The following is a 21,912-nucleotide window of genomic DNA, read 5'->3' as shown; positions in this document are numbered from 1 at the left end:
AAAGTATTTACATGATGCATAGCCTAGGGTATTTATAGGAGTGAGAGGCATCTAGGGTTGCATTGGCCAAAATTCACAATGCCAAATGCACACTAAATGAAACTCAAATGAACCCTAGATGCAACTTGGTGGCCAAAGATGAAATCTTTGGGTTTAATTAGGCTACATCTAGGTGCATGATAAGACCATGCAACCTTTGCCCTCCACTTGGGTCTACGCCTTTCTACACCAAAAATAGGTCCAATAGCCACAAAAATATGTCTAGGTTGTTGTTCCCACCCTAATCAAATACCTTAGCCCAAAAATAAAAACCTATGATGTAAAGCACCCCATGATACAAGGGTAAAATGGGAAATACAAAAGAAAATAAATCCTATGATTAAAATACCCCAAAATACAAGGGTAAAATTGGAAATACAAGTAAAATAGATCCTATGTCTAAGATATCCCAAAATACAAGAGTAAAATAGGAAATCAAAGACAAGGGCAAAATATGAATAAAAATAAATGCTATGCTAATAAAAACTTAGGAGCTAAGGTCCAAAAGTGGCCTCACTCCTCCTATGATTTTTCAACACTAACTCATTCCTTTTGCTTCTTTCAATACATCACCTCTTGGACTACTTGGCCTTAGTGGTATTCCATCAAGAAAAGTGTCATTTTCTTGCGAATTTTCCTACAAAAATATATTTGCAGAAATGTTTTGCGAATTTTCTTGCAAAAAAATATTTGTAAAATTTTTTTTGCGAATTTTCCTGCAAAAAAATATTTGCAGAAATTTTTTGCGAATTTATTTGCAAAAAATAATTAATAGATATTTCTTATAAATTTTGCTAAAATTTTAATAATCATATAATTTTTTTTCATGGTAAAAATTTTGCAAAAAATATTGTAAGAATTTTATTTTATTTCTTGCAGATTTTCTTGCAAAAATAAATTCGCAAGTAATGTTTACTAAATAGTAAAAAAAATTTGCGAGTAATTTTTCCTGCAAATTTTAATCCGCAGGAAAAATAAAAAAAAGTATTTAAATTTATAAGTTTAATATTTTAAAAAAAATTCAAGTCTCATATCGATTGAATATAAAGTAATTAAAGAGTATATAAGTTGGGACAACACTTATCTTACAAGTTGATTTGTATGGATGAGTGTTAGTTTATAATCTACATTCTTAGAATTTAAAAGATTATGTATTACATGTTGGAGGCATGGAAACAAATGCTTTGAATTCATTGTGAGCATTTGAAAGTTAAAAAATTATTGATAGAATTTATAGTAATTTTTTAAATTTTTTTCATAAAAAATATTCCTGCAAAATTTCTTGCGAAAAAATTCGCAGAAATTTTTTTTGCAGGAAACTTTCCTGCAAATTTTTTTTGCAGGAAACTTTCCTGCGAATTTTTTTTGCAAGAAATTTCGCAGGAAAATTTCCTGCGAATTTTAAAATTCACAAAAATATATTATCCACAAAGGTATTATCTACAGATAAAATTTCACAGAAAAATTTGCAAGAACAACGTTTGGAAAAGTCGCATGTAATAAAAAAAATTCTAGTAGTGTAAGGATGATTTAAAAGATAATTTAGTATTATTTATATTAATAAGATACATCTATTTTTTAATAACTTATTTTTTAAGAATTTACCAGTTAAACCTGTTTGAACTGAATCAATTTAAGTATAGTGACTTTTTGAAAAATTTTCAAGAAAATATGGAAATAAAGATAAAACCCATTAAAAAATCTTATATTGATATGTGAGATTAATCCTTAATCTTAAATGCAGAAAATATTTAAGAAAGAGTTATTACCCATAAAAGACTCTGACCTCCTTCTAATCCATAAAAGAAGATGAGTGAAATGTTATTGTTTGTGAATATCATAGAATACAACCACTGAAATGTCAAAATATAAGGAAAAGGATGTCACGTATGACCCTATAAATACCGAGCAAAGTATTGCTGTACATCACAAAGCCATTGCTAGTTTGATTACCTATAAACACACACTACTATTTAGTTTTATTCAATGGCTATAAAAGATAGAATCCTGGTTCTAGGATCCACAGGATCCATTGGAAGACACATAGTTTGGGCAAGTGTTAAGGCAGGAAATCCCACATTTGTGTTGGTCAGGAGCAACACTTCTTATGTCAGGGTAAGCCTTGTCAAAGCTGCTAATCCTGAAACCAAGGAAGAGCTCCTTCAGAGCTTCAAAAATTCTGGAGTTATAATAATCGAGGTACGTACGTGCTTTCATTTCAATACCAGTTTCTACTGTTTGAAACAAAATAAGTACGTGCTCTCATAGCATATATTTTATAATGGTAAGGAATTAAAATAGTATTAGCATGTATAAAAGTTTAAATCTCGTAGCTGTTATTATACTTTATATGGATAAAAATAAAGTATATATGTTTATTGGACTGTGCAGGGAGATATAAACGATCATGAAACACTGGTCAAGGCAATGAAGCAAGTGGATGTTGTAATATGTGCAGCTGGTAGACTACTGATAGAAGACCAGGTCAAGATTATTGCAGCAATAAAAGAAGCTGGAAACGTCAAGGTGGGTAAATTAATAACCATATTTTCATTCTTAGACTTACGAGTACAGGAGAAAATGACAGATTTTGACGAGTTTACTAACTAGTACATACTTCTGTCTAGTTTGGTTTGCGTGATGGTTTGTTTTATACGAGTTTTATAAATAATTTAATAAGTCTAAATATAATTATAAAAATATTGGATCATCATGATCATGTGTAAGATTGAATCATAGATCATTAATTGAATTGCATAATTTAATCTCTATTTTATATATATATATTATAACAAGTCTAAATAAAAAAGGTGACCGACAAACCCAATTGAACACCGAGTAGAAGTGTTAGTGACAGAAACTTAATTATCTAACACTGCGATATTTCGAACAAAAGAGGTGTCTGTAGTATAACACTATAACTTACGCCTGTAATTCCTTCAACGGTTGGATTTGTATTAAGCGCTTATTTTGAATTCCTTGTGTCAACAGAGATTTTTCCCATCTGAATTTGGGTTGGATGTGGACCGTCACGATTCAGTGGATCCAGTAAGAGAAGTTTTCGTGGAAAAAGCAAAAGTCAGAAGAATAATTGAAGCCGAAGGAATTCCTTACACTTACCTCTGTTGCCATGCCTTTACTGGTTACTTCTTACGTAACCTCGCACAGATTAATAACATCGTTGTTCCTCCTCGAGAGAAGGTAGTCATTCTAGGAGATGGAAATGTCAAAGGTAATACATATAGTTCAATATTTTGTTTGGCACACGTGATAAATAACAGCTTCAACGTGTTCATAATTAACTACATATTATTATTTAACTACTTGTGTTTCAGGAGCATTTGTTACTGAGGTTGATGCTGGCACTTATACCATCGAAGCAGCGAATGACCCTACAGCCTTGAACAAAGCCGTGCACGTAAGACTCCCTGCCAATTACTTGACCTTTAATGAAATCATCTCTTTGTGGGAGAAAAAGATTGGGAAGACTCTTGAGAAAACTTATGTTCCAGAGGAACAAGTTCTCAAGGACATTAAGGGTCAGTAACAACATTCATTTTAAGACAACAAATTCTTTTTTATAGGATTGGATATGATCATGAGTAATGTTACATGAATTCTTATTTTGTGAAACTAACCATGATCTCTTGATTTTTGATGTTTTTGTTTTACTGTAGACAAGGATGGAGCCAAGGGGGGACCTACGGGTGCCACGGCCCCCCCAACAATTTTAATTTTTTTTTATATTTTTTTTTATATGCTTTTGATACTTTAATTTTCATTTATTATAAATTATATATTATTTATTTTCGGCCCCCCAGTATTGAAATCCTGGCTCCGTCCCTGTGTAGAGGCTTCCTTCCCAAATAATTACCTGCTGGCATTGTATCACTCACAACAGATAAAGGGAGATGCAGTGTATGAGATTGACCCTGCCAAAGACGTTGAGGCTTCTGAGTCTTATCCTCACGTCAAATACACCACCGTCGATGAATATTTGAATCAGTTTGTCTGATTGCTGAAATCTGAGGAATTAACGCGTTATGCACTTCTGTCACTCTACAAAAATGCTCCATAAAACCAACGACGCTTTTCCTTTTTTATTTTTGTCAAATTACTTGTGTTTGTCTTGTCCTTTACAAACCCTTCCTATTTACGTAATCTTCTTTTCATCTAAAATAAAGGTAACACTATACCATGCAATCTTAACTCTTTGCCAAATGTACTAAATTGTTTAAATATTTGCAAATGAGTAGAATATCGTTCTCATATACTTGATAAGAGATTTACAAATTTATTGTTGTTTGAATAAATAGAATTAATCAGTTGTTCAATGAGTTAGCATAAATAAATAAAGCTTGCAAAGATATTTTTGATCTTTTATATAGAAATGGTGGTGAAATATAGTTTTGAAAGATTAGATATGAAGTGTTGAGGTTAGATTTCACTAAAAACACATTTTCTTATTAAAACATTTTATACTATCGAACTTCAAAATCAACATTAGTTAATGTTGTACATTATATCTTTATAAAGATATATTTCAAAAGACTTGAGTCTCCATTGCTTGAGGGTATATGTTTATATATTAAGTTGTGTAACGCATTACAAAGAAACAAGCAATAGGCCATAAGCTTACACTTATGAGGATGGATTTTGTGGACCTATTGCAGTGCAAATCATTCACATGCAAGTATGGACTTCAAAAGTATTTTTATTTTTAGATTTTATTTATTCAAAACTTATTCGGATATGACCAATTTTTTCAGTTAATGTTCTGGCTTGGTTCTTATACAATTTTGTTAGGATTATCATTATATTACCGCTTTCTTAATATCTTAATTATTTATTAATAGTTTTAGTATATGCAGCGGATTAATTTTCATTCCGTTTTTGGAGCCAGATACTAGTGTTTTTTTCTTATAAATAGAGGCTATCTATTCACTGAAAATTAACCACTTCGTTCTTAGTCTTCTTTCCTTTCTTAAAACTATCGGCTCTTAAACCTTGTTAGTTTTGTGCCCCGATTCCATCACTGGGAATATTGTATCATGGAGGAAAGCATAGAAATGAAGAAGAATGGAACATGGGAAGTGAAGAGCCTCTTAAGAGCAATAAAGCAGTGTTCAAACATGCATACTCCCAATAATCCAAAAACAACCCATTTTCCCTACTAAAAACAATCTTTTCACAAAACATCCCATTTTTGTAAAACAAATAGCTGAGGAATTGACAAGAGTCACTATGCGATCCATGTTTAACAAAAATGGGATATTGTGACATCTCCGATCGTTAAACGACCTAATCAAATCGCTAAGTGATTAATGGCTTAACGATTACTAAATTGCTAAGCAAAAATAGGGCCACGAGAATATTTGAATTCTTTAGGTGAGGATCGCTAAGCGATTTTCTTCCGGAGTACAGTTGTTCAGACTTGAATCACTACAACAAAATAAACTTTAAGTGGCATTTAATATGATTTTTACTGGCAATAAAAATTACTACAAAAAATTTTACCGCATTTCTGCAGTGTTGCTAAAACATTTAACGACTATTATTATATATGCTGGTAAAGACCCTTATAATGGTCGGTAAAAATGTAAAACTTTTTGCGGTATTTTTTACTGGCATTTAATATCTTTTGCTATTGTCACTAAAAGTTTAAGAAATGATTTATAATACTATTTTATTATCTTATTTTTAGTCGATGTGAGACTTGTAAGATGAATGTTGTCTTCTACTTATATATTCTTTGATTTTCTTATTTTTTTAATTAGCACTATTGAACTTAGTAATGGTGAGTAATCTAGTATCAACTTAGAATAATAAGTTACAGATCTAACTTAATCCTACAAAACAAACTTATAAGGTGAGAGTTATCATTCACTTAAATACTCTCTGATTATCTTATTTCTAGTTGATATGAGACTTAAGTTTTTTCTAATAAATAATTGTCGCTAAATAAGTTTTGGTATAATGTGAATACATTTTTAGTGTATTGTATATTAGTCAGTAATATTTTTATTAAATAATAAAATAGAGACAATTAATTTATTGTTGTTAAATAATTGTCGGTAATAATAAGTTTTGTTGTAGTCTCATCCTCTTTGTCAAGTCTTACTCCTTGTCTTTCATTAACTTCAGCCAAAGGCTACCTTGAAATTTTTTTATACAATAGATTAGATGAAAACTACTCGAATGTAATAATGCAAATTAATTAAATATTAAAATATGTACCAAATGACAAATAAAGCTACAGAGCGGTAATGAAAGTGAAACGATCATTACCTATTAATTGACGTACAAATATACGTAAGCCAGACAAGTCGGAAAGCGCTGTTTTTCAAAATTTTACATCATTTTTGAACAAGTCTCATTGCTTATTTAATGCGTGATGCCGTGGTGAGAGCTTCACTTTGTAAAATATTTCAACCAAGCAACACAATGTCTAACACTTGAATGTTGGACTTACATAAGAACATGACAATAAGAAATATGTCAAATAAAAAATAATAAAATAAGTAGAAATTATCTTTACTTTATAAATATCAACGTCCTTTTTTTTTTTTTTCGTCCCTGGAGTATTCACCGCCGACAACAGTGACTAATTTCCTCGTTACGTTGGAGGCGAGGCACCTCAAAGGGTGGGATAGCTGGCCCCAAAATTTAACATAGCTGCATACACAAAGCAGGATTCGAACCCCTGACCTTGCTTAAGCGTGGATCAACCCCTACCGTTGAACAACACGCTTGGGGTTAAATATCAATGTCCTTTAAAAACAAGTAAAAAAAAATATTTCAAAACATATTATATTCTACAATTTGTTGCATAAATAAAACGAAATCACTTGATGTAATCAAAAATTTTGTACATTATTTTAGGTATTTTTTTTTTTGAAATTTATTTTAGGTATTTTTAATTATTATATTTTCAATTAAAATTATATTCTTATTTTGATGATCAACTTAATAAATATTGACATTAAATATTAGTGTGGTTATTAGTAAAGTAAAACAATTTTTTTTTGTTGAAAAACATTATAACAAACATATTTTTTAGAGTACCATATCAAGATATATAAAAGTGTTAGTAACACACTTATCTTAAACACTTTTTTTTATTGGTTAGACTTCATTAAAAATCATAAAATAAGGAGAGAGATTAAATATGGTATGAGCCGACCAACTTTTATTTTTTCCAATATTATTTACACTCTTCTAAATTACTATTTATACTTATCCTTTCTTTCTTTTTAATGATTTTTATTACAGGAATATTCATTATATAAAAAGGTTATTTTCTTTTGTCTCTCTCTTTTATATTGAAGGTCACTATAAGGAAAGTGACATATACCTATTCTTCATTCTATATGTAAATATTTAGTGTAAGGAAAACTCATATACTTTTATTTACAATGACTAATTATAGATAAAACTTATAAAATTATTATTATATAACTTACATTTCTCTACAAATTTCCAACTTTTATTATAACAATCTACGTCCATAACTACCCCCTTATTTGGTTGCACGGAAATAGGTTAGAACTAGTAGAAATGAGAGAATAAAAATAAAGCTAGTTATTTGACAGAGTAAAAATCATGTGGATGAGAAATAGAAAAGTGTGAAACCCACCGCTTTGTTTTCAAACTTAGATGAATAGAAATAGAAAAGAAATGACTTTATCTCTGACATTTTTTTTATATTTTTTACTTGACAGCCAGAAATCATACACTTATAATATTATTTTATTGTCGTGGTTAGGAAATTGCCACAATCAACCTTTTTTTAATAAATTTTTTAATCAAATAATGACGGCTTTTAAACCACCACACGATGTGTAACAAATTAAAAAAAAATAGTGTAATCAATTAAAATTCAAAACTTATGTATGATTGAAGACAAAATTATTTTTTAAAAAGTAATTATTATTATTCTTTTATTTCTCTCTTCTTTATTTTTTTTCTTCCCATTTCTCTTTAAATTAAATAATTAAAATTTTATTCTATTTCTTACCTATTTTTACTCACTTATTTCTCTCTATTCTATTTTTCACATATTTTTTACTTCTCTACCCAAACACACCCTAAAAGTATTTTTTTTAGTGGACAATAGAAATTGACTATTATTTCGATGCATATTATAAATAATATATTTTTGTGTTCTCTCTACTATTGTCCAATGATATATAGACATGTGTATCTAACTGACATATCATTTAATATAATTAATTTGTTAATATTGTAATTAAGTCTTTACAATCTATTAATTACTTTTTTTAATTTTGTATCTTTACTTTTTTAATTTAAATGATATTTTCTTGTTTTTAAACCCGTACAAAAATTAAATAATTTTTCACAGCTAATTACTATTTATTTTTATTTTTAAAATGTTAATCAACATAAAACTTTCTATAATTATTTTAATTTTTTTTATTTTTAATTAAATAACATAGAATAAATATATTAATGTCTTAATTCGATACTCATACATATATGGATATCGATATTTTTTTTATTTATAATTTTTTATTATATTTTATTTTATAATATTATATTCTAAATTTTAGATTATAATATATTATAATTTTAGTAATTATTTTTATTTTTTAAATATATAGTATTAATCAACTATTTAGCTTTTTATTTTACTACTATTATTAATATATTATCATTGTAATAATATTTTATTTTTCTTGAAATTATATAAGAATTATATAATATTAATTTTTTTATTCATAAATTATTAATAATTTCTTATATACATTATTAGTATTACTTTTTATATATTTATTTTCCTATAAATATTCATCATTATCTTATATTATTTTTATAATATTTATCATATCATAAACATTAATTATAATATTATTTTACTGTAATTAAGAAATAATAATTTTTCTTTTATATATACATTTTCAAGAAAAAAATAACTATTTTTATAATAAAATTGCATTGTTTTATATTATTATTAAAATTGGCATAGTTTTAAATTGTAATATTTTTAAAATCAATCTACCAAATAAATTGATAGATTTGTAATTTATTTATTATATTCATAATATAATACGTTTTAAATAATTATCTCTTAACATCACAACATAATATTATAAGTTAATATTATAATAAATATTTCAAGTATTATAAATATATTTTATTTCGATCGTAAGTCTGTTGACATTGTTAAATTCGTCACATTTAAAGTATTATCCATTTTGACGCTTACTCGATTATCACAATTTTGTCCTCAATAGGTAGATGAAGAATGATGTTTATAAACCTTTAGCCTCTACAACTAAGCAATGTGTGAGACTTTGTCATCGTATTATTGTTCGTTTTGACACTCGTTAAATTGTTATGATTTATTATTGAAAAAGCGTCTTAGTGGATTAAGGAAAAATTATGTTTTATAAACTATGCTTAATCTCGATTCCTAAACAATGTGAGACTTTTAGACATATCAAGAAATATTTAAAATATTAACTAAAGTGTTGGTTAATATTTATAGTGCTAAATATATATATATATATATATATATATATATAATTTTAATTTAAAAATAAATTTAATAAAAATAAAACCAATGAATATAAAAATATTAATAAAATATATATAAAAAATAAAAATAATACTATAACCTTAATAAAAGTAAAAGTAAAATTAAAACTAAAACTAAAAGTAAAATTAAAACTAAAACTAAAACTAAAATTAAAATAAAATGCTACTACAGTTCTAATATAATACTAAAATATCTAAAAATGATAGAAAGACAATATTGTATAATAAAATAAATAATAAAAAATTCACACATTATAATAATTTGTTTCTAGAATTTAAATTTAAAATTAAAATAGTATTTTTAGTCCTTTAAATTTAAGGTAAATTTTCAACATTTAAAATTTAAGGTATTATTCTAATATAATAGTAAAATATCTTAAATAATACTATATATATACTGATTTAAATATAATTTTAGTCCTTTAAATTTAAAGTAAATTTATTTTTAGTTCCTTAATTTTAAATCGATCTTTTTAGTCCTTCAATTTTCAATAAATCTTATTATAATCCTTATATTCATATTTTATTAGAGAAGTTGTTTAATATTATTATATAAAATTTATGCATTAATGTTCTTAATAGAGAAAATATAATATTAAACTTAATTAATATCGCATAACTATTTCAATCTGTCACTTTTAGACATGTTATTAGTAATATGAGATATTAAAACAAAATTTTGAAAAATTACAGTACTAAAATCAATAATTTTAAATTTGAAAAACCAAAAATAAATTTAATTTAAATTAGAGAGACTAAAAAATTTAAGCCTTATGTATTTATTCTATGTTTTCGGTTAAAATTTAAGAAATTGAAATAATTTTTTTAATTAATACTTCAAAAATTAAAAAAAAAAAAAACAGTTATTTAAGAAAAAATATGTTTTAAAAAGTTATTTGGATTAAAAAGAAGAATAAAAAACATTTCAATAAAAAAGTATAGATAAAATTAAAAAAGCTATTAATAGATCATAAAGACTTAATTACAATATTAATAAATAAATGATATTAAATTATTTGTCAATTAAATATATGTGTCTACATATTATTAGATAATAGTAGTGAAAATATCAAAATATGTTATGTAAAACATGCACCGAATTAATAAATTTAGAATTTTATCTTAATCTCATTCAATTGTAATTTTGTATTGAATTTGTTTGTTATTCTAAAATATTTTCATCAAATTGCCCGCATCATATACATGTTGAGGTAAGGTTTGATTTCATTATTTTATTCATTCAGGAAAGCAGTATAAAATCTATTATGTAAAATATTTGTAAGAAACTATGTTAAGTTTTAATTTGTTAACATCAAAACCCAAAAAATAAATTCGCTAGAAAACCTGTGAAATCACAAAAATTCTTTCACGGGAACTTCATTTGTCGGAGATGGAAGGTTTGTTCGATGCAATGTGAGAGAGGGTATGTAGGCAAGGTCGGGTGGAAGTGTTAACAAAATGAGGATATTGAAATGAAAGGAGGGAGTGCGACAAAAGGAGGATTGCAAGGGGTGTTCTTTGAAAGAGTGGAGAAAATAAAATTAAGTATATTTATATAAATAAAAAGAAAAGAAAATAATAATATATTTAGTAAATGAGGGGAGTGTAAATTGTAACACTGCAAGTTGTAAAATGTTATAATTATTTTAAATTGTTATCATGTTGTTAAGTTGAATAGTTGTTCAATGTTGAAAGATTTTGAGATTTGAGGATCCCTTAAGAGTTTCAAAAGTGCTTAGTTTGTTTTTTTTTTTTTTGGACAAATGGATAATCAGACCCTGAGAGTAAGAATATAAGATTTTTATTTAGAATAAAGTCTCATAAACTTAAATTCTTAGAATTGAAGCTTAGAAAGTGGATTTTAGAGAGAAAGACTTTGAGTATATAGGCTGAGCTTGTTCTAGAAAATTAAAGTCTAAACATGACCTATTATCTATCACAAGGTTTTTTTAAAGGTCTGATCTGACCTTTTAAAGTCTAGTATGACCTATTAGTCTATTTAAAAGTCTATTTATATTAATAATGTCAATTAGGATTATAAACTTAATTTTTAAAAATCCAACAAATTTATTTTTAAAATATAATTTACTCAATATTATTAAAATTTAAATTTGAGAATAAATATATGAGAAAAAGTGAATAATTTTTAGTTTAAGGAACAATTCATGCTTAGCCATGTATGTTGACATGCACCCACACACAAGTTGTAAGCTTATAAACCTATATTGAAAAAAAAAAAAGACAATTGTATAAAAGAAATATTTTAAATATTAATAATTTGTTTTTCTTTTATAAATTTATTTTTTTTGTTATATTTTTTAATATTTGTATATTAATTTTTTTTTTATATTATATAAATAAATAGGTCGACCTATTAGGCCTAACAAACTTTTTTATAAACCTAAGTCTAGTCTTTCTATATAAATAGGTTTTTCTAAAAGTCTAAACTTGACATTTTTATTAAACAGATCAAGCTAGACCAAACTTTAAAGAAACCAAGTCATAAGTCCCTTTTCAAGACTTGACATCAGTACTAGACTTTATTGTTTAAGTATCAACATTTGATAAATCAAGTTGTTGTGTTATAGATTGTTATCTAATTTGTTGTTGATCTAGCAAGTCAAAAAGATCATTCTGTGTTGTTGGTTTGGTAGGGTCAAGCTACTTAAATTACTCACCTAGTGTTATAGGAGATCTTCTAGTTGAAATGTGTGATGACACGTGTATTTGTTATGTTGTAAATATTGTGTTGTTGTAATAAACAATATAAGTTGTTAATGTTATGATGTTCAAGTTGATAGTATTGTAGTGGAATGAGTTGTCCATGCTGACATATGAGTTGGTTGTATTGTGATGTTGTATGTTGATAGTGTTGGTGATTTGTTAAGTGAATTTGGCAAGCGCATCAGTCACACAAGTAGCAAGTAGAAAATATTTTTATCATTTTTCCAAGGACTTTGTGTAATACACAACAATTGATAAAATTTATAATTAAATTAAACAAAAGAATATTTTTATAATTTAAATGTTGGTTTGTAAAAGAAATAAAATTTATTCAAGAGGAAATAAAACTTTTTTTGGTGTTTTATATCGAATATAGTTAGAAGATGGATTAGATTATAAAATGATATGGAATGTTAATGTTGGGATTATACTTCACCGAACCTCACTTTCATGCATATAATAATCACTCAATCTTTTTTCACATTTAATGTTAATGTTAACCCACTAGTATACTCAAACCCTAATTTCTTAAAAGAAAGAGCCTAAGTTCCTTATTAAGCATCAATTCCTTGAATGCTTAATAAACAAACTTGTATTAGTAGCAAGGGTTTAAGACAACTAATGAGTCAAGTTCTATCCCTAGATAGAAACTCTATTAGGTATTTTGTTCCAATTCAAGATTAAAAAAGATATTTTTCAATATCTAATGAATCAAATATCAAGTTATGGTTAGTCACTCCACAACAAACATTAAGAGAAGAAACAAAATATTAACATTGAAATGGAAAGACACACACACATATATATAGAATAATACAAATTACATGAGAGTTTAGTTCGTTACATCTAATCCCAATAAAATGGATTTAGCCCCTCATTGTCATGAAGAGTACTAAAAGAAAATAAGATGTATGGTGGAAGATGGAGAGCCAAGGAGAGGATTGGAGGTCTTCAAGCAAACCCTAGCAACACTTAAAGAGTCCTAAAAATCATACCCACAGTGATCCCATTGAATAATGCCCCTCATCCCTCGAAAAGAGGGAGAAAAAGTGATTCAAAACTATCACGTCATAAAAATGTCACCCAATGCATATTATGTCACGTCGAGCACTAACATTAGGGCACAAAGTAAGGGCTCTCTACCAAAGAGGTGTTGGGCATGAGTAGTGCAACACCCAGCACTGAAGTTTGAGTGGCTCTCTACCAAGACTGCGCTTGGTGCAAGTAAAGTGGCGCTCGATGCTAAAGAATATGATGTTTTTTGTCTAAATTATGCCGAGAATAGGTAGAGCAACACCCAACGCTGGAAGCCGCCTTCCTTTGTTCTTCAACTTCTCTTCTTTCTTGGCTTCCATGCACTTCCTGATGACTATATGTTAGACAAAAATTGAGAATTAGTGGCATAATTAAATGACAGTAACCAATATCCAATTAATTACAAAAAATCATAAAAAGGAGGACTAAACTTGTTAAAAACTAGAGAAGAGTTGATTTTGTTAATACAAATGGTTAATAATTTTAGGTGAAAATTATCATTATCAAGATGAGATGAAGATGTGTTAATGTATTAATGTTGTTGATGTTTTATATTATATATATACGTTATTTCTTTAAAACTTTATCTTACTCTTGCGTGTTTTCATGTAACTTAGACTACGATGATTATATATGATATGAGAACAGGATAAGGATAGGTATGAGGTGATTTAGTGGAGGCTGCTTAGTGGTGCAAGAACCGGATTTGATGACTACCTTTAGGTGGTTCTTGTATAAATAATAGTAATTGTTTAACCTACAACTTAAGTTATATAGTTTACATTTACATGATTATTTTGTATCTATAATGCATATATTTGAATAGTTGCTTTTATCTCTAGATACAAGCTTTATAGTACATCTTCTTGTATTTGTAGGTATATACAACCTTAAGTTAATAATTTTTTCGTTACTAGTTGTTTATCGTTAAGTGTGGGAACTATGGCAGTTCATTACATAAATGAAAAAAGGCCTTGTCTAATGATAAATGTGATTTGTATAGTATTTTTAAGGATACGATTGTGTTTTAATTTAAGTGATTTGTGTGAATTTATTGTTTAATTGTGTCGTAATGATGTTAATATTGGTTTATACAGTGAATTTATAATTTGTGTGTTTTTGTAGAATTTTTAGAGAAAAAAATGAAGTAAATTGAAAGACAAGGGTGTGAAGTCATGGAGAGGTCAGAAAGCAACAAAATTTTTGTCGCATGCCAACTCTCAATACCAAAGCTAGAGTTAAGCGTTAAGGATGAGACTAAGCACCAAACTCTTTGAAAGGAGTATTTTTGTACAAAAAGAGATGCTCAACACTATTTTAATTAATGTTGAGCATCATAGTGCATAACTACTACGAAATGTAACTAATTTAAATAGTTTGGATAGTTTTTTAGGGTTAGAACTACTACAGAGAGAAACTTTGGGATTCAAAGCATTTGATGAACAATGAGATTCATGGTTCTTTTAGCATCAACTTGACACAAAGGTTAATAGAAATTTGGGAGAAATTAAATAGGATAATTCAGTAAGGAATTATGATTAAGTTTCAGTAGAATGGTGCCAAAAAAGATAAGCAGAAACATGTTTTATTGATTCCAAGTTATACTCATATTGATGTAGTTTCATTCTAAATCTAACATATTTTAATCCATTATCAATTATTTTCTTGCATATCATGTGTTTGATTAAATATTCTTACATAGTTTTTATACACCTTAACTCAATTTTACTTTTGGTTAATTAATGATGAGTATGAATTATACTAGAAATGATTTACTTATACTATCTACTTGTTAAGATTTGGTGTACTTGCTAATAGTCACAAACGAAACTAATACCTAACTTTATGAAAAGTATTCTTATCTCCCTAACATCTTTTGATTTGTTTATTTTCTCTCCATGTAAGTTGTATATAAAATTGTGGGATATAAATCTTTAAAGTAAGGGAAGTATCCTTTAAAGTATATAATAACTATTAATGCGAAAATTAATAATTTTAATTTTTTTTATATAGCCATATAATAATTCTCAATAATTGATTTTATAATCAATGATTATCAACATAGATTATTCTCCAAAATGCTTCTCTTTCCACTTTAGAGGAGATTTTTTTTTTTAAAAATGTAAGTTTCACTTTATCTAATAAAATTTACTCTGTATATAAAATTAAATTACATGATTTGCCTAATGAAACTCTCCTTTTTGTTACTCTTCCAATTAGTTTATTATTTGATTTTCTCACTTTTCTCAATTTTGAATGTGACTTTGACTTACAATTACTTAGCGTAAAATAATTCTTTTTCACTTTTTTTTTTATCTTTAGGTGACTTAATTTATTAGTTTATTAATTAATTTTAAATTATAATAAAAAAAATTAGAAAGCTTTTCTATCATTACAAAATTTTTAATTTATTCTTATGTAACATTATCCTTGCCATTTTTAATTATTTAAAATATATTAAAATAATAAAAAAATTCTGTTATAAAAAATCTTATCCGATATTACTCGTATTTTTATTTTATTTTTACTTGTAGCAAAAAAACAATTAAAATTTCCATTTATCCTTGCAATATCCTATTTAAATATTAAAATATATAATATTTTTTAGTTTTCTAAAAAATATTAATAAAATATAAAAGTTATCCATATATTATATGAATTAAATTACTAGTATATGTTATTTATAAAAACAATTCTCTTGTATGTTTTGCCACTTCATTAGCTTCTAGCTATAACATGCTAAGCAAGATGCTTAAAAATAAGATGTCTTATAAAAATCTCCTTAACGATCAATGAAAAATAATAAACAATGCATATTGGAATAATAAAGAAATAAATTCAAGAATTAAATTGAAAAATATGAAATGAACAATATTTTTTTAATAAATATAGAAAATGAAAGATATAATTTAACTTTTAAAAATTAATTTTTATCAAAATTCATGATAAAATAAACCTAAACCTAAATATGATGACATTGGGGTTGATTAACTAAATTGTCAAGATCTCGTGTGTACCATGGGAATTGAATATACGATGGTGCATATATTTTAATGCTGTGTTTAATTAACGATATAGGGTAACTTTGCATTAACGCTACGAGATCAAGAATTCAAACCCGTAGTTGCTTTCAGTTAATACAAGATTTCATTTTCAGTGGAGGCCTCCATTCGTGTTATTTATAATTTTTCTTCCCTTTCTTGTGTTAGGTGATGTAACTTCCATTTCTTTAATTTCCCCGAGGATCTAGTAGATAGTTTTCTTTAGGGTCTCTTTCTCACCAAAAAGAAGAAAAGAAAATTAAGAATTCAGATGGACATTTTCCTAATGCTGAAACAATTAACAATGTAGGCAATTTTCGTACGGGCTTAGATTTTGTTAAACATAAATTATTTTAATAATTGTTAATATAATAAATAATATATAATTACAATATAAAAGATTTTTACACTGTTATTTAATCATAAATCACTATATAAAATAAAATAATTTATTTTTAATATAATTGTCTTTAAAAAGTAAAAAACAATTATAAATTTTGATTAGTTTTTTTTTTTGAACAGCTAAGAAAAATTTCATTGAAAAGGTACCAGTGGTACCAAAAAGATAAACAGAAAAGTGTACATATAGAACCAAACATCAGTTCCGTGAATAGAAAAAAATAGAAAAGAAGTAACCCCTTCACAACCCTTTACCCTAAATTTTGATTAGTTGACCTTGCAAAATCTTATTTTTATTAATAACACGTGAATATTAAACTATTGATCATATTTTTAATTTTTATTGTTATTGTTCGATGGATAGAGACTTATCATCGAAATATTCAATGTCATTTTTTTTCCCTTCCGAGTACTATTTGTTTTGGTCGAAAGAGAGGGTTGCTAAGTTGTAATTGATTATATGAAAAAAGCTTTTTATTTGAATATATTGAGAAAAATGGTTTAAAATAATTTGTTTCATTTAAATTGTTCTGTATATAGAGTATTTTTTATAATAAAATCAGCATTTAAGATTCTGTTGGTTGAAAAAGTATCTGAGTTAACCAAACTTCTTCATCCTGTGATCGCAAAACCTGTATTAAAACATCGAAAATTAACCTAATACTCCAAGGATTCATAGTATTAAAATAATGTTTTCTACCTCTCACAAATAAATTAATCCCAAGTTATTGGTTTGGAATAAATAAAAAAATATATATAAAAAAATAAATTATAGTCTCTACTGTAAGCAGCTTGAATGCAACAGCGACGGTGGGATGGTTCATCTAGAACTGAGATCACCAGCGGCGGCATGACGGAAACGAAATAAATATTTGTGCAATTAACGTGAGAAACACGAAATAAATAAAGCGAAAAAATTGCATATAGATCAAAGTCAGTGTTCTATAAATACTACGTACCCAAAGTACAGTTCTGCACCACAAGCCATTGATTGGTTATTTGATTACTTAGAAAACAAGAAAAACACAGACATTGCTTGTGTTAACAATGCCTGGAGCTGGAAAAGATAGGATCCTGGTCCTGGGACCCACAGGAGCCATTGGAAGGCACATAGTTTGGGCCAGTCTTAAGGCTGGCAATCCCACATATGCCTTGGTCAGGAACACCCCTGGCGACAAGAACAGGGTAAGCCTTGTCAAAGCTGCTAATCCTGAAACCAAGGAAGAGCTCCTTCAGAGCTTCATCAATGCTGGAGTTAATATAATCGAGGTACATACGTGCTTTCATTTCAACACCAATTTCTATACGTACTATTTCTTTCTGACAAAATTAGTAAATATTTTGTAACCATAACCTTGTTAAAGGTATCTGTTTATTGGATTCTGTAGGGGGATATGATGGACCATGACACTCTGGTTAGGGCAATAAAGCAAGTTGATATTGTAATCTGCACTGCTGGTAGACTACTTATAGAATATCAGGTGAAGATCATTGCAGCAATCAAAGAAGCTGGAAACGTCAAGGTAAGCATTAATTTCCATTCTTAGACTCATATTATGATATACTTTATGAATTTAACCTATGCTATAATCATTGACGTGAGGTCTCTTTGAGAAAATTTTAAGCATGTGTATATGTATACTTTTTGTACCGTGGACCTATTTTTTATTTGGTTGAATCCATTGACCTTACTTTTTCACTTTATTGTTAAATTTTGTCATTTTCTTACTATTTTTAACTTTGGTACGTACTTTAAATTTTATTTGTCAACATTCAACAGAGGTTTTTCCCATCTGAATTTGGGTTGGATGTGGACCGTCACGATGCAGCTGAGCCAGTTAGAGCAGTTTTCGAGGAAAAAGCGAAGATCCGAAGAGTAATTGAAGCTGAAGGAGTTCCTTACACTTACCTCTGTTGCCATGCATTTACTGGTTATTTCTTACGTAACATGTCGCAGCTTGACACCGCTGATCCTCCTCGTGACAAGGTGACTATTCTTGGAGATGGAAATGTCAAAGGTAATAATAATATATATAAATAAGAACGGTTTTGTTTTAGCACAAAGGATAAATAACATATGCACAATTCAATTGCCTTATTAATGTGTACAATATTGGATTTATTTGTTTCAGGAGCGTATATAACTGAGGCTGATGTGGGGACTTATACCATTAAAGCAGCGAATGACCCTAGAACCTTGAACAAATCCGTACACATAAGACTCCCTGCCAATTATTTGACCTTAAATGAGGTCATCTCTTTGTGGGAGAAAAAGATTGGGAAGACTCTTGAGAAAACTTATATTCCAGCGGATCAAGTTGTTAAGATCATTAAGGGTCAGTCACACTAGCAGTAACATTCATTTTAAGACTTTACAAATTCATTTTTATAGGATAGGATACTAGTGCATGCATGCAACATATGTCAATTATATATGTGAGGCTAAGCATTTCTTGATTTATAATGCTTTTTGCTTTACTGCAGGGACTCCTATACCAAATAATTATCTTCTGGCATTGTTCCACTCACAGCAGATAACAGGAGATGCAGTGTATGAGATCGACCCTGCCAAAGATGTTGAGGCTTATGAGCTTTATCCTGATGTGAAGTACACCACCGTCGATGAGTATTTGAATCAGTTTGTCTGATTTATGAAAGACGAAGAATTATCTCACTGTCATATCACTATGCTACTGCCTAATAAAATAAATGCCAATTTTCCTTTTTTATTTATTTTTTAATAAAGGCATTGCATGCAGGTTTGTACTTTTGCAGCACTACCCGCCTACTATTATTTGTGTTATTCACCAGAAAAAAATAATATAAAAAAAAGTCTACCATTGTTTGTAGTATTCGTTTCTCAAACTTTTACATCACTCATACGTTGTTGGGAGCGAATTGTGTAATCTTTACGCGGGAACACGTCACCATGCAAAGAAAAAAATAATAATAATAAAACCTATCATTTAGGTATTGCCGATTTCTCGTGAACTGAAACTGGACATAGCCTATTGTCACGATTTTATGGGTAGGTGCTCACTTGGGCAAAAATGAATTATATTTAAAAATGATTATTAGAATTTCATATAAAAATTAATAAATATATTGTTAGGGCTACTCGAAAACCGTACAAGTCGAAAGCTACATGTATAAAGCTACTCAAAAGGAAGATAAAAGTCAACACCTACCAGGAATGTATTAGGAACCGTAATTGTTAGTGCTCGAGATATGATCGAAAAGGAATTGATCGAGTAGAACAAAGACTGCTCGGAAAAAGCGAAAAGAGGTTACTGGAGGTTTGTGACGGTTAAGGCGCGTTAAGGTGGTTATTAAAGGTCAAATCAAGAAAATGAAAACGTGGGACAAACGGTTACAAGAAGTTATGAATTTGAGTCACGTAGTGAGCTTAGTGGAGAGCGGTTATGCACCGAATACGCACACGAACAAAATTAACTGCCCTCGACCAGCTCTATAAATTTGAACAGCGTAGCGATGTAGTGGGATCGGAAATTTCATACTTGCACTTGGCTTCCGTGCACGCGATTGTTGGGTACTGATTTCTTGACCACATTTTCTTTTCTTCTTCTAGGATTAGGATTAGTGTAGTTTTCTTCTTTTAATCACGTAGTATAGTTGTGTGATTGTACTTTGATTAGTATGCTTCAACATTTTAATTGTAATTTGATCATTATACGAAGTGAACCATGATTTATATTGCTAATATATCTATTGTGCACTCTGTGTATTTACGTATTTATATGCATGAAAATCATTACTTGTTAATTATTGATGAATATTTGGAAACAAGTAACTATTAATCTCTGCTCCATTTTTTCTCATTCCTTAAAACTTCAAAACGTACCTAAATTGAAACGTTTCTCGTGCTAGTTCAGATAAAAAGAATCCGTAAACAAATTTCATCGTAAGCATATATATAAAATGAAAAATAAACTAAAAGAAAACTGAATTAATTAATAAGAAATCACCATAAAAAATAACTATGAAAATCTAGAAAACATTTAATTTTCCTGTGAGAATGTTTGGTATCTAGAATATTTTTACTTTCTGATAGAAGGAAGTAGGAGAGGTGAAGAATGGACTCCTCCTTGACTCCTCCTAGGCACGGATCCTCTTCAATGGAGATGAGACCGAGATGATGAACACCTTAGAATGAAGAATACTTGCGGAAGGTAAGGTCTAAACCTTAGAGGGAAGCATCCAAGCTCAAGCACTCAAGGGATTGCACACTTCAAAGAGAAGGAAACTAGGTTTTCCTAAGGAATTGAAGGCACTCTCTATGGCTCTCTCTTAGAACTTCGGTGACTCTTGAATTGGCTGAAAACAATTTCAGAATCTCATATATTCAAAAGTGTCTTAACATGGTAGGAAAAGATACACTTATAGGAGGGAAATTAGGTTAAACTTGGCGGCAACTCAAATAAGCCTAGTTGGCGCCAAGTTTGAATTTCAAATTTGAATTTGAAATTCAAACTTTGGCCACTCACATGCTTAATCCGGTTGCTACCATCATTTAGATGTCATTTATGAGTTATTTGAGGTGAATTTGGAGCTCACATGGCCGGAACCACTCCATGCCATCCATGTGACTCAAATTCAACTCAAATTACTTCTAAATTACACATGAATGAAACCTAATTCTCCTATTAATGTATACTTCATATAAACCTAATCTATTGACCGAAATACATTGGTCTAATGAATACAATGAATAGAAAAAAATACAAGAAGAAGAATGAGCCTAATATTGGGTATCAAAAGCTCAAAGCCCATGAAGCCCAAATATAAGCCCAAAAGCCTAAACCCTAAACTATGGTCAAAATACAAGACCGAAATCAAAGAAATTTCCTATACTAATAAATATACAATAAAGCATGGTGTTTAATCATGTAAAGTCCATGTGAGAAGCACCCTAGGCCCACCAAGCCCATTGGGCCCACTAAGCTCTGAAGCAGACAAGTCTTCAAGTAATCTCCTGGCCATAGCTCTAGTGGTTGGGCCTTTAGCCCATGCTCTTCCATCACTTTCTTAGGAATCTTAAGTTAGAAATTTTGATTTTTTATATTTGATAGCTATTTAAAAAAATAATTTTCAGGAA

At 28.4% G+C, this 21,912-nt stretch overlaps 2 protein-coding genes across 4 annotated transcripts; both read left to right on the top strand.

Annotated features, from left to right (window-relative positions):
• The first annotated feature begins 600 nt into the window (after window positions 1-600).
• LOC109801470 (isoflavone reductase) lies at window positions 601-4,908 on the top strand. Of its 3 annotated transcripts, none has more exons than XM_083066949.1 (5): window positions 601-2,238; window positions 2,431-2,565; window positions 3,031-3,271; window positions 3,375-3,578; window positions 3,717-3,985. In XM_083066949.1, exons 1-5 carry the CDS (start codon window positions 2,026-2,028, stop codon window positions 3,812-3,814), a joined length of 891 nt encoding a protein of 296 aa, XP_082923075.1. In that variant the 5' UTR covers window positions 601-2,025; the 3' UTR covers window positions 3,815-3,985. The 3 variants fall into 3 exon arrangements, with proteins under 3 accessions (XP_082923075.1, XP_029127757.1, XP_020218133.1); XM_029271924.2 differs by having other exon boundaries at window positions 603-2,238; window positions 3,861-4,908; XM_020362544.3 differs by having other exon boundaries at window positions 606-2,238; window positions 3,891-4,905.
• A 12,854-nt stretch (window positions 4,909-17,762) lies between these two features.
• Window positions 17,763-19,645, top strand: LOC109801488 (isoflavone reductase). The gene is made up of 5 exons (XM_020362569.3): window positions 17,763-18,065; window positions 18,185-18,319; window positions 18,577-18,814; window positions 18,929-19,132; window positions 19,281-19,645. Exons 1-5 carry the CDS (start codon window positions 17,844-17,846, stop codon window positions 19,442-19,444), a joined length of 963 nt encoding a protein of 320 aa, XP_020218158.1. The 5' UTR covers window positions 17,763-17,843; the 3' UTR covers window positions 19,445-19,645.
• Window positions 19,646-21,912: the final 2,267 nt, after the last annotated feature.

Source organism: Cajanus cajan, chromosome 11 (genome assembly GCF_000230855.2).
Source record: "Cajanus cajan strain Asha chromosome 11, NIPB_CcT2T_4, whole genome shotgun sequence".
Lineage (NCBI taxonomy): Eukaryota > Viridiplantae > Streptophyta > Magnoliopsida > Fabales > Fabaceae > Cajanus > Cajanus cajan.
This window is presented reverse-complemented; position numbering and strand designations above follow the sequence as displayed.